This window comes from Ailuropoda melanoleuca, chromosome 16, assembly GCF_002007445.2.
Source record: "Ailuropoda melanoleuca isolate Jingjing chromosome 16, ASM200744v2, whole genome shotgun sequence".
Taxonomy (NCBI): Eukaryota; Metazoa; Chordata; class Mammalia; order Carnivora; family Ursidae; genus Ailuropoda; species Ailuropoda melanoleuca.
The window spans coordinates 75,994,950-76,008,223 of record NC_048233.1 but is presented as its reverse complement, the minus strand read 5'-3'; the positions used below and the strand labels follow the sequence as shown (position 1 = coordinate 76,008,223).

Genomic DNA, 13,274 nt, shown 5'->3' with positions numbered 1-13,274 from the left:
GTCCATGGAGCCCCTATTTGATAATATTTGATCTGATGCTCAGCCATCAGATGGCACCTTTTTCAACCATGCTGGAGCTGAGGGAGGCTTGCTGAGAAATGGAGGTATTCCCCGACGTGATAGGTAAATACCACTGTGGGCACTGTATTTGCAGATGACTCAGGAATAATTTCCATTCATGATTTCAATTAAACAGCATTTTTTCCAATCCAGGCTCCAACTGAGATGCAGTTCCACCTGGCATCATTAATGGTGATCTTGGTCCCCAGTCAAAGTCTTACACAGTTGAGTTGCATTTTCCCACCATCATCAGGCCATACGGCATTCCATAAAAACAAATTAACTGTCAACACATTTATCACAGCCTAGTTTGGAATTATTCTCACCTGCTGGCACCTCCTTTGTACCTACCATGGTGTAAGATTGGGTTCAAAGATGACGTCCTCTCTGAACCTGTCCTGGAATTCCCCCGAGGGCTGATTTGGCATGTGAAGGAGCATAAAAAGAAGAGCCACAGCTACCAGGATATGCCAGGCTGTGTGCAAAGGCCACTTCTATGCCCTTTCTCACCTAATCTCCCTGGGAGGCCTTCCCTGGGTAGAACTTTCACAGTCGTCATTTCACACCTGAGCAAGGTGCAGAGCAGGAAAGAGAAGGAGCCAGCCAGTGCCCCTTGCTAAGGCAAGTGGCAGGATCAGCTTCAAGGCATTGCTCGTCCTGGCTCCGGGCTCTCCTGCCCTTGCCCTCCCCGCCAACTCAACACCAGTGACACCGTTCTCACCACCGTTAAAGTGCAAGCCCCCTGCGGACAAGGTCTGTGCCACCCATTCTCAGCGCCTGAATGCTTCTCCACCTGGACCAGCTGACTGATCAATATGAATTCAGTGTCCCTTGAACAGCACGGGTTTGGACTGCACGGGTCTACTTACATGCAGGTTCGCTGGTTTTGGGTTTGTTTTTTTTTTTTCAATAAATACAGTACGGTACTGTAATTGTAGCTTCTCTCCCCTGTGATTTTCTTAGTAAAGGTTCCTTCTCTCTAGCTTACTTCATTGTAAGAATACTGTATGTAATATACAGATAACACACAAAATATGTCTTCATCGACTGTGTTATCAGTAAGGCTATTAGTAGTTCAGTGTATAGGCATGTTTGCAACTAAAAGAGGGGGGAGGGTCAGTGACCCCTAACCCCTGCCTTGTTTGGGAGTTAACTATACTCTGAGTTTAATAATATTACCCTCATCTTCCCTGAATCTTTCTAGGATGCCCAGTCATGTTCTTAGCCGCCTGTACATAATGGCCTGCATTAGCACTTTCCAGGCCTGCTGAGATAGGGGCCTTCTGCATTCTCATTAGAAACCAAGCACCTAAGGCTCCCCGGGGCTAACAGAGGTGTTTGAACACAGCTGCTTCTTTCTCCAGCTGCTCTTGTCTCTACCCTGGCTGTCCGTTCTTACCGCTTCTCTGTTGTGGGATAGGAAGCCAGCAGACCCACACTTTACTGGACCAGTCTTTAAAGCATGAATAAGAAGACTCTCCTCTGAGAACAAAACGTTAATGCATGCTGGGGGGAACCGCTATTTCCTCGGCTTGTTCAGATTTCTTTTTCCTGTGGTTTGGATAATTACTGTTTCCTGACCAGTCGAATCCAGAAAAAGAGAAAGTCTCCTTAGAAGGCTTCCTGTGCTTTCAAATTTCCACATGAATTCACAGTCAGAGGGCCCGTCCACACAGTCTGAAGTTTGCTGCCCTGGACAATAGGATGTGGAGAGTGAAAGCAAATGGTCTGGGCACGTCCGACCAGGGGACCTCCAAGCGGGGATTTCTGAGTACAGCGAGAGCCTTGCATTTGAGGAAGTCATCGGCACCATTGGCAAACGCATTGCCTTCCTTTCCTTCCCCCCATTGTTTGCAGAATGGTGTCTCCTCCAGCCTGGTGAGGAGGGTTCCAGGCCCTCAGTCATTGCCCTGGGGGAGGGGAAGGGGCTGGTTTTATCACAGGAAAGGACCCTCCCCTACTCTTTTCCAGGACGCCTCCTAATCCCTTTTCTTTCTGGAAGAAAGAAGGGAGAGGGGAAACGACAATATGCTTCCATATTTTCTATATCCCCACCGCAAGTTTCGGGTTCTCTAAACTGAAACTAAAGATTTGCATTATTCAGCCTTTGCCTGAAGCCCATTCCCTTTTTAATGATGACCCTGGAAGGTGCCCCCCAACTGTGTCGAAGTCCATCTGGCAACAACAACACAGCAGGACAGGACGACCCTTAGGAAACCAGCCCCTGACTAGTTCCCCACGAGGCTGGTCCCAGTCAGACAGGGGATCCAGGTTCAAGGCGGGGCCCTTCCTCTGCATCCCTGTGAGCCCCTGGAGTAGACTTCACCCCTGCACTTCCGACCCACCACCTGCAGGACGACGGTGGGGGCCTATTGGTGTAATTATCTATGTTCTCATACTCAGTGTGTCAAATCACAAGGATTTGACATGGATGGTTGGCAAGGACATCCCGTGTTAACAGCCATGTCTGTCTCCGAGCACCGGCGGTGGAGGCCGCAGGCAGGGCGGGAGGAGTGCGGTGCGGTTCTCACTCTCTGCTTGTGCACGTCTGCATGACTGGAGCTTTTCCTGCAGTATTACTTTTGAATTTTTTTTAAGAGAAGGGTTTTTTTCTTTTTGAGAAATAAGAGCAATAAACCCTAATCCCGCTCTGCTAATACAAAGGTCAGTATGGTAAAGTGGTTCAACTCCAGAATTCTGGAGCTCACCTGCCCAGCTCTCCATCTGGCAAAGGTGTGGCCTCAGGTGTGTCACGGAACCATCTCTGCCTCCGCTCTCCCCTGCTTTTAACAGGGGTGATAACAGCACAAGGGGTGGGGTGAGGCTAAGGGAGCACTGCTAGGGTTCTGAAGACAGGGCCCAGGCCCTAGGTAAGCACCGCAGGAGCGTCTGCCATTGCTACTGCTTCTAAGGAAAATGAGGCACAAACGCGCTCTGTCATCTGTAATGCACTCTACAAACAGGTCACCGCACCCCAGACAGACGCTCGCTTTAGAAAGTTGTATTAACTCTAGCAGAAGATACACAATTTACAAACAGGAAAAAGACTTGCACATGTAGCAGAACTGGAAATGCAAATCTGCGTCACGGAGAAAAGCAGATGGGTACCACAGGGAGGGAGCACGAAGACAAGAAGCCCGCAGAGGAGGCCATGGGGTCCGGGGGGCGACATCTCCTCCCTGAGGGACACACACGGAGGGGGCTAGGAGGCCTGCAAAGGCCTGAAGAATCTAGCGTGCTGGGAGAAGCAGGTCCAAACCCTGCTGTGTCCAGGGAGAACCCCTGCCCCAGCTCCTCCCTTACACTGGCTCACTGGCAGGCTGTACTCTCCACCCCTTGCTCGGTAGAAAACCATTCTGAGGATCTCAGAGGAGCAAAAGGAGCTCGAGCAGCCTTGCCTGACAGGCAATGACCGGGTATCAGCCTGGGCCCTCCGTGGTGGGCTGACCCTGCGTGCAGCCAAACACTGCATTGGGCCACAGCCCAGTCTCCGCCTCGCATTCAGCCCCTTCAGTCTCTGCCCCCAAAGTCCCAACCCTTCCCACTTTCTGAAGGAACCCAGACCTTCCGGAAAGAGACCTCCAGTTCCCCAGGGGAGGCGCTGCAGGAGCCCTAGGGGTGGCCAAGGGCCTCCTCTCCCTCCCCCCAAAAGAATTACTCAAGAAGGAGAAAGAAAACTCACCTCACATCCTTAAAAACAAAACAGGTGTGGGAGGGGCAGGGAGAAGGCCCCCGTGTATTCTGAGAGACGCTGCCCCGCATACCCACCAAAAACAAGGGAACGCAAGCTGAGGTAGCACTTGGAAGGCCTAGGAAAATGGTTTTTAAGTCCCCTCCAAAACTGAAAGTGAGCTTCAGGCTCCCACTTCAGAGCTGGCCTTTCAGGGAGCAGAAAAGCAACTCTCAGGCAGCAGAGAAATCACTGAGAATCACAACCAAAGCCAAAACATGAGCTCTTTTTTAAAAAACACACATAAGCTGAGAACTTTCTACAACAAATGCCAGATTTCAGCTTGAGAGAAAAACAGAAGCCTTTGGGTAAAATAAACAGAAGGGGGAAAAAGTTCCCCTAGTATAAACCAAGGGGAACCTCCTTCCTGCAGATCAAGTTCTGACCTTTACATGAACTCCACATAACTAGCTCATGATTTCGCAAAGCAAGAGGAATGGCAAGCATTTTGAATGATGCTAAAAAATCTTGGTTCTCCTCTGGCTTTTTGTTAGGCAGCCAAGTGTATCAGTCAGAGCAAAAGTAGCTAAAAAATGTGCACGTCCCTCTGTCAGGAAAGACTGGTAAGGGGATCGCGAACAGCCACCCTGGGCTGGATTCCGCCCTTCCTGTGAAAACCAGAATTTGCAATGAGAACAGAGCAAGGAAGGCCAATTTTCTTTCATTATTCCACCAACGAACATTTATTGAGCACCTACTGTGTGCCGGCCACAACTTTAGAGTAGTGGACAAAACACAAAAACCTCTCTCCCTTGGGGCTAAGGTCTCCAAAGCTGGGTTCTTTTTTTTTTTTTTTAAGATTTTATTTTTATTTATTTGACAGAGACAGACAGCCAGTGAGAGAGGGAACACAAGCAAGGGGAGTGGGAGAGGAAGAAGCAGGCTCCCAGCAGAGGAGCCTGATGTGGGGCTCGATCCCAGAACGCTGGGATCACGCCCTGAGCTGAAGGCAGACGCTTAACGACTGCGCCACCCAGGCACCCTCCAAAGCTGGGTTCTTAAGTAAAGGCATCAGTTCTCTGGTTTCCACAACGGAAATGACACCTCAGACATTCTCTCACACCCTCATTCATGCCTGTACATCTGTTCTCACCTGGCCCTGTTTCTGCCCAGCGAGGAGCCCAGAACCAATGCCAATCCACGCACGCGGACAACCTGCCCAGGCACAAATCTCAGCCCCAGGCTGGTCAGGAACAGCCCTACCGAGGGATGAGCCTGTTGGCAAAGCCAGCAGGGAGCAGGGACCTCATAGGAACCTGTATCTGAGAAAGTGCTTCAGAAACAAAGCTATCCAAGGACAAAGCCATCTCACTACTCAATACTCACCCCTTTCTCCATGTTCCTCTGGGACCTGTCCATCCCTTGCCAGCTATTCCTGTCTCCAGAGTCACTGAGGTTGGTAGAGAGCAGGAGATGGGTAGATGAACGCACTGCCAATGGAGCCGATCGGGATGACAGACCATAAGAACAGAGCGTGAGTATATGCCAGGTACTTTTCTAAACAACCCATAAGTTGGTGCCTGTTCGTATCCCCATTTGATGGGTGAGAAGAGCAAAACAGAGAAAGAGAACATGGCCAAAGTCATACAGCACGGAGTGTTTCCATCAATTTTGTAAAGCAAAATTGGTGACAAGTAAGGGACTTTTCTCAAGTAAGAAGTACCCAGAAGCGGGCGCCTGGGTGGCACAGCGGTTGGGCGTCTGCCTTCGGCTCAGGGCGTGATCCCGGCGTTGTGGGATCGAGCCCCACATCAGGCTCCTCCGCTGTGAGCCTGCTTCTTCCTCTCCCACTCCCCCTGCTTGTGTTCCCTCTCTCGCTGGCTGTTTCTATCTCTGTCAAATAAATAAATAAAATCTTTAAAAAAAAAAAAAAAAGAAGTACCCAGAAGCGGGCAGCCCAGGACACTCACAGCTGCTTGAGGTGAATTCCTGCTCACATTTTTCAGGACAGGACTTGCACTTTTGGGAGAGGTGGCATAAGAGAGAGGAGAGGGATACAAATTCGGTGCCAGGGTCCTGGCTCTGTCGCTCGTTCTCTGGGGCCCTGGGAGGGTCTGCTCTCCCTCCTCTGCCTTGGTTTCCTCCTCTACGCGATGGAGATCGTTATCCTTCCTATCTTTAACACGGTAACCAAGGACTGCAGAGAAGTCCTGGACACACAGACGCAGGGGCGCAGGAGTTCCTACTGGGATTATTAGCAGCAGTCCTGCTGCCCCTCCAAGCACAGCATCCACACTCGGGTCAGAAGCACAGAGCCTAGGAGCAAACAGAGTCAATCCCCACCTGGTGCGTCACCCGGCAATGACGACATGCAACCACTTGCCATGATGGAGTCATGTGGCCACCCCTATAACGAGGGACACCGGGAGATGCAGGCTTCAGCCAGGAAGGAGACAAGAGACCGGGAACTGAGAAGGAAACCAGCAGTGTCCACACAAGGGTGGAGCCAGGACGGTGGACCCCAGGCACACCACAGCACACACACACACACCAGAGGAAGGCACCCTGGGGGCAGGTGCAGCAGTGAGCAGCCTCTGCCCCTCCTGAGGCTCCCTAAGTAGCCGCTAGGTACACAGGACACAAGAGCCCCTGTGCCCTAGATTATTCTGCCAAAGTGGAGATGAGGAAAAGAGGCAGGACAGAAGCTCTCTTCCCTGTTAAGGAACTGGGGGCTCCCAGGTACTCAAGGAACGCAGAGCCCAATGAATCTCTACGATAATACTTTTTCTAACGAATTGATTGAGGTGGCAGTTCTCATCGAAACATGAAAAGGCTTCAGGGCTCCTTCCAGACTTACTGAAATTAATAGGAGCCGCTGAACAAATCTGGCATTACCTCCCTGGCTTCCGACTTCTCCCTCCATCCTGCATCCTTCCAAGTTTGTGGGTGGGTAAAGCAAATGTTTGTTCTTGGAACATACTGGTTTATTTTGTTGTTTGTGTGGCAACATGAGCTTGGATCCTTTTTAAAGGAAAAAAAAAAAAAAGCAGCTTCTATAAGTTAAGAAAACACTGCTCACAGGAGCTCGATCTTTGTTTGCAGCACGCCATACACACTTTCATGGAAAAGAGAGCGTTGAGGAACCAGCAAGCTTCCTGGCTAGAAACAGGACTTCTCAAAACTGTTTTTCAAAAGATAAAATTGCATTCAAGTGTTTGTCTCATTAACCCACCTCTCGAATTCTCAGTAAGCCTGGGGCCCAGTCATTTTGAATTCTACTAATATCAAAAATCTACTTCTCAGACCTACAGAGAAAAGTAAACACACACCTCTTTACTTTCGAAAGCCTGATGTGTTCTGGTTAACCCAAAAAGCAAGCTTATTTGGGAGCAGTCATCCATTTACCAGACATCTTCACTTGACGAAACTTCCCTTCCACAGAGGAGGCTTCCCAGAACCCCTTGGCCACAGAGCACCCCAATGCACCAGGCGCAAAGCTCCTTTGTAGCCTCAACCAAAAGCCGGCTCGATGGTTCTCCCTGTGATTTGGGTTTGTGCTAGTGGGGGCAGAAGGAAGGTGCAGAGGTTAAGAGCAGGCTCTCGGAGCGGACACCTGGGGCTAAGGCCAGATGTGTCACCTTGGGTCACTTATCCTTTCTTTGCCTGTTTCCTCACCTGGAAATGAAGATGATGACAGGAGCTGCCTTGTCGGGCGGTTAGGGGAAGCTCTTGGCGCCATGCCTGGCATACAGCGAGAGCTATGGAAGTGGTAGGCCATCATCTCGCCCCGGAGACCTTGGCCCCACGACCGCGGGGCAGCATGTGTGCCATGCCCCTGCTCGATCCCCAGTGCACACAGCACAATCTCCAATATGTGTTACAAAGCCATACTCTGAACCTTCTTTGCTCCCGAGGCGCTGCCCCCCTCCCCCCAGAGGCTGAGGATACGGCAGTCAACAAATCAGGTCAGGCTCCTGAGGGAGCCAACATTCTCATTCAGGGAAGGGCGACAGCGTATTGGAGGCAGCATGGGCTACAGGCAAAAAGCAGGGGCGGCAGGGGGGACCAGGGAAGATCAGGAGTGCTGGGATGCTGCTGCAAATGGCGATGTCAGGGCAGGCCGCTCTGGAAAGAGGAGGAAGTAAGGAAGCACACCAGGCCGTATTAGGGGTGAGTGTTCGGACCAAAGAACAGCAGTGCAAAGCCCGGAGGCAGAAGTGCGCGGCTGTGCAGAGGGAGCAGAGCTGAGGGTGGAGGGAGAAGAGGTAAAGCGGTCAGGGGGCTGTGGGGTCAGGGGGACAGGCCTTGAGGAGGCCCTTGCCTTTTCCTCTGGGTGAAGCAAGGAATCCCTGCAGGGTTTGGAGCAGAGGAAGGACATGGTCTTCCAGCTTTTAAAGCACTTCACTTTTTAAAAAGGATCCTTCTGGCTGCCTCATTGAGAACAGGCTTTGAAAAGACAAAGGCAGAAGTTAAGGGAGCAGTGAGGAGACCCCCTCCCACCCCGTGGTAATCCAGGCGAGAGCACTGGGGTTTTGGCCCAGCGCGGCAGTCGGGAGGTGTAAGAAGATTCTGGATCTGCTTTGAGGGTTGAGCCCACAGACTGGCAGACGAATGGATACAGGGTTTGAGGGAAAGGTTTTGGGTGTGAGCAGGTGGAAGGACGAAGCAGCCATGAGCTGTGCTGGGGGAAACGGTGCCACCATGAGGTAGGAGTGGTTTTTCGGTTGTTGGGTTTTTGTGGGGAATGTGGGGGGGGGGGAGACAGTTCTTTAAATAGTAATTGTGGCTGGTATGCTTCTTCCCTATTTCTGGTCTCCAAAAAGGATTTTTTTCCTTCAAAATTCCTTGCCTCCATCAGCCTCTCCGCCCAGTTCTTCCCCTCAGGCAGAAGTGATTTATCTTGCTCTGGTGGACCACTCCTCCACCCTAAAGCTTCACGGGGGCTGCCGCTGCCACCATCACCTACCCACCCCATGTCAGGAGGCCTCTGGGTGCTCAAGCCACCCAAGACCAGGTGGGTACATCTGTCTAATGACAGCCTCTATCAGGAAGCCCATGCTGTCCCACACCTAAGCCACATCCTCCAACCAAGCCTTTACCAGTAATGAAGGTGATATTTTGATCTTTTCCTTCTTAACATGTGCCTCTCTCTTAAGTGGTTCAGAAATCTAAAAAACAGGCATGATGTTTAAACACCAACACTAAGCACCTCGGGGCATTTAAAATAACTACCTTTTGTCCAGAGATGTACAGCTCACTGAAACCTCATAATAATTCCCTCTCATCATCAATTAATCAGAAACTGAGTCCTAAGCAACTATGATCAGGCACCATGCTGGGCAATGAAGGGTGGAGTGAGGGAGGGATGTCTAAGTCACTAGCACCATTTCACAGTTGAGAAGGCAGCTCAGAGAGTGAAGTGTTTTGCAAGAGCCACACCATCGGAGGTGAGACACAAGCACACCACTCAGTCCATACTTCTCAAGTCTATGCTATTTTCATATGTATGTGCTGGGTGACTTTGGTTAAGTTACTTAACCTCTCTGTGCCTCAGTTTTATCATCTATAAAACAGAGATTACGACAGCACCTACCTTGCTGGGTTATTGTGAGGATGAAATGAGTTCATTGACAGAAAGTACTCGGAAGAATAACGGACATATAGTAAGCCTTCAAAAACCGTCATTATCACCATTACTATTATGATTACCAAGCTGCCTCTCTAGTAATTAGGATAATAACTACCACCACTAAATACTTACTCTGCACCAAGAACTGTACACAACGTGCTTTATGTGTACTGACTCTGAACCCTTAAAACAATCCATGGGTTTTGTCCCTATTATACACTCAGGAATCTGGGCTTCAGAGAGCAAGGCTGAGTGTACCAGCTAGAGTTCACACAGCTACTAAGCATCAAAATCAGAAACTGAGCTCAGGTCTGATTGAGCAAGTTACTTGTCAGAAACATATTTACTACATGAAATAAAGCAATAAGTGTGCTTCTAAGTTCTACACTAATGTTTAAAATACATGCAGAATCAAAGGTACCTTCCTGATACACAAGCTCCTTTTAAGGAGCCTTAGCCCAAAAGTACAAAAGGAAAAAAAGCTCCACATTCTTGTTAACTTCATCCACAGTGTGTGATACTAATTACCCCAGACCACATCCTATACCCACCACAACCTAAAAACCCACTTCCTCCCAGAACACATCCCGGGGAGCAAAAGTCAACATCCAGCTCCAGTTTCTCCAAGAACACCTTGTGTGTTGACCTATGCATGCCAGCAAGTAACCGAGCTGGAAAAACATTCTCCCAATGCCTGGAAAGGGATCAGAGTGCCTTGGATTGAAATGCACTGCATCTTCAACGTTGAGAAGCTGAGATCCAAGCTAGCTAGCAGCATCCAGCTGGATTCTGAGATCAGCGTCGCAGACCAGAGACAAGCTGGCCCCAGTGGCCTCTTCTGGACCTGACTTCAGGGACCTATCTTTGTCACCTGACCCTGAGACCTACCAGTGGAATGGAACCCTCATACCCCCAAGGCCTGTGTGTACAATGGCAGGAGGAGCATCTGTCAGCATGCCTTGGAAGCTAATCTGCCTTGAAGTAGGGAGCCTAGGGGCCCTATTGAGGATTGGGGGCAGGGGCAACTGTTCTTCACATGTTGATCACAAGACCAGCCCTTGAGCCTCCCAAGGTCAGAATTCAACAACAACACTCTAGAGAGAATATAACTGTCACACTGGAGTAGTGGGTAAGGGGGGGGGGGGGGGGGGGGGGCAGGGGTGGCCGCAGAGGCCAATAAAGAAAGAAAAGCAAGAAGTTGAGTATATGTTAACCCCAGAGATCTGATGAGAAATTCTGGGGCCTCCAGGACTCCAATAACCACTGTTGTTTCAAAAGTTTCATGCCTACAGGCAATCGGCCAGGCAAAAATGCAGTCCACTGCCACCAAAGAATCCATAATCCACAAACAGCAAGTCCTGATCACTCTGGAGCAGTATCTGTTCAGTTCCCCTCATGTGCCAGGCACCATGCTAGGGCCTTTCTAAAAGAGAATATTTCCCATCAAAATATCATTTCCTGCTTTTCTTGGGGAAAAGAAAATCAGAAGCTCTGCAACACTGGGCCAAATTCTCACATGACAACAAGAGCTAGGGTTGAAGGAGTGGCTGCATTCTGAGGCCTTTGACCTCTCCAACTCATACTCAGCACCCCCAGCCCACCTCCCTCATTTATGTGGCTGCCAGGCCCCCGTAGACAGTAACCCAGGCATTGCCTGTGTTGAGTATTGCATGAAGTGAGGTGATGTGAGATGGTACAGCGGCTCTGCTGTCACTAGTTTCTACAGTTCTGCCAAGTCTTTATGACATTGTAAGATTTGGGTACCACTTCCCTGTTACCTGGAGAATTCATGAAGGATGTGTCACCGATGACAGTGACGTGGAGCCAGCCCTCTTGGGCAAGCATGCCTGATGTTCTCCCAGGCTCTTCCCCATGCCCTACAACCACCTGCCCCACTCCTTAAGATATGGGCTCCCACTGATTAAGTTGCTCCTCCTCCCTGAGAAATATTAATGAAGGGAGGCAGACACATGAGATCTCCAGCCTCACCTGGCCTCAGAGGCTCTTCCATCAGCCAGAGGGTACTTGTCTTTGTCAAGCAGCAGGGTGCAGGGGCCAAGGGCATCTCCATCACAGCTCTGGCACTGATGCAAGGGCTGGAATGACAAGTACCTACATTCCAGGCTGAAGCCAGGAATGGCAAGTGCCTGTCCCAAGAGAACCGTATTCCCACATTTTGAGAACCTCAGAATTGTCCATCTCTGCTCCCAACACACACTCACAGTTGAATCATGACTCCATTACATCACAGAGCAAGAATAAACACAAAGCTTAGCATCAGTGTAAATGTGCTATCTCGCGTCTTTCCATATTCAGTCCCACCCTGATGGATCCAGGGGCAAACCTACAAGCAATTCTAGACACTAGAGAGGGAGCCCAGGACAAGACAAGAAGCATAGACACTTGACATTCCTACTTGGCTAAGTACCTGTCCCCCCAACAATGCTTTCATGAAGGCACTGAGATCTGTCGAGTGCTCACGAAGCCTCAGCTCATATGTTACGCATTTTACTCTCATTACCACATTTTATTATGACTATCACCTGCCTATTTTACGGATGACAAGACAGACACTTAGCAAAGCTAAAGTAACTCACTCAAACTCATAGAGGGAACTAGAATTCAAACTCGGGAAGTCTGACTCCTGAACCCATGCTGAAAATGCCAGAAAGCATCATTTCTTGATTTTCAGATGAGGAAGCGGAGCCTCACAAAGTTTCAGTGATGTGTGCTTCACTGTCTCCCCTAACAGCGCCTCTCAGCCTCCGCACTGCTGGCATCTGGGGCTGGATCGTTCACTGTTGGGGGGGGCGGTGCTGTCCCCTGCACTGTGGGGCTCTTACCAGCATTCCCAGCCTCTACCTATTAGATGCCAGCAGCACCCTTAGGATGCTCTGGCCCCCAGTCATGACACCACAAATGTCTCCTGATAGTGCCAAATGTCCCGTGGATGGCAAAATCAGCCCCAGCTGTGAGCCACACAGAATACCAAGGGTGGGGCCCAGGACTGTGGGGCAGAGGAGGCACAAACTGGTGGTGGAGCCCTGGGCTTAAGCCTGGCCTCAGATCCCAGCCCAACTCTTGGCACGTGCCTCAGTCTCCTCCTGTATGAGAGAGGAATCTACTACATTTGCTTCCCCAGGGCTGATGTGAAGCGTAAATGAAACTAGTTATGCAAAGCAGTTAGGTCAGTGGCTGGCTCAGTCAGCGCTCAACCACTGTTAGTTATTTGCATAATGTCCAGTTGAGACCCACCTAGCAGTGACCTGGAATCCCTCTCTGAAAACCAGGAGCAGGTTTTTCCGCATTTACAGATAAACACCATCATCACAAGCACCATTTTCCTTATGCCATGAGAGGGAGGAAAATATGATCAAGTGAATTCCTCTAAATCAATGAAAGAGAGAGAGAGAGGGGAAAGGAAAGGAAAGGAAAGGAAAGGAAAGGAAAGGAAAGGAAAGGAAAGGAAAGAAAGGAAAGGAAAGGAAAGGAAAGGAAAGGAAAGGAAAGGAGAAAGAAAGGAGAGAGAGAGAGAGAAAGAAAGAAAGAAAGAAAGAAAGAAAGAAAGAAAGAAAAGGAGAGAAAGAAAGGGGGAGGAAGAAAAGAAAGGAAGGAAGGTAAGAAAGAGAGAGAGAGAGAAAGAAAGAAAGAAAGAAAGAAAGAAAGAAAGAAAGAAAAGGAGAGAAAGAAAGGGGGAGGAAGAAAAGAAAGGAAGGAAGGTAAGAAAGAGAGAGATGGGGTGGGTGGGGAAGGTAGGGAAGGGAGGGGAGGGGAAGAAAGAAAAAAGAAAGAAAGAAGGAAAGAAAAAGGAAAGAAGGAAGGGAGGGAGGGAACTGCAAACACCTTAGCCTACATGTCAAGTAGGGGAATCTTCTAGCTCAAGCCTGGGTCCCAAGGGCCTATCACACACCCCTG

At 49.8% G+C, this 13,274-nt stretch overlaps 1 protein-coding gene across 1 annotated transcript in view; it reads right to left on the bottom strand.

Moving 5' to 3' along the window:
• The window catches only part of PTPRJ (protein tyrosine phosphatase receptor type J), a 119,967-nt gene extending 114,824 nt beyond the window's left edge, over nt 1-5,143 (bottom strand). The window contains exon 1 of the mRNA XM_034646611.1: nt 5,117-5,143. Coding sequence (XP_034502502.1) covers nt 5,117-5,128 — 12 coding nt within the window. The 5' untranslated portion in view covers nt 5,129-5,143. The remainder of the gene's footprint in view (nt 1-5,116) is intronic.
• Nucleotides 5,144-13,274: the final 8,131 nt, after the last annotated feature.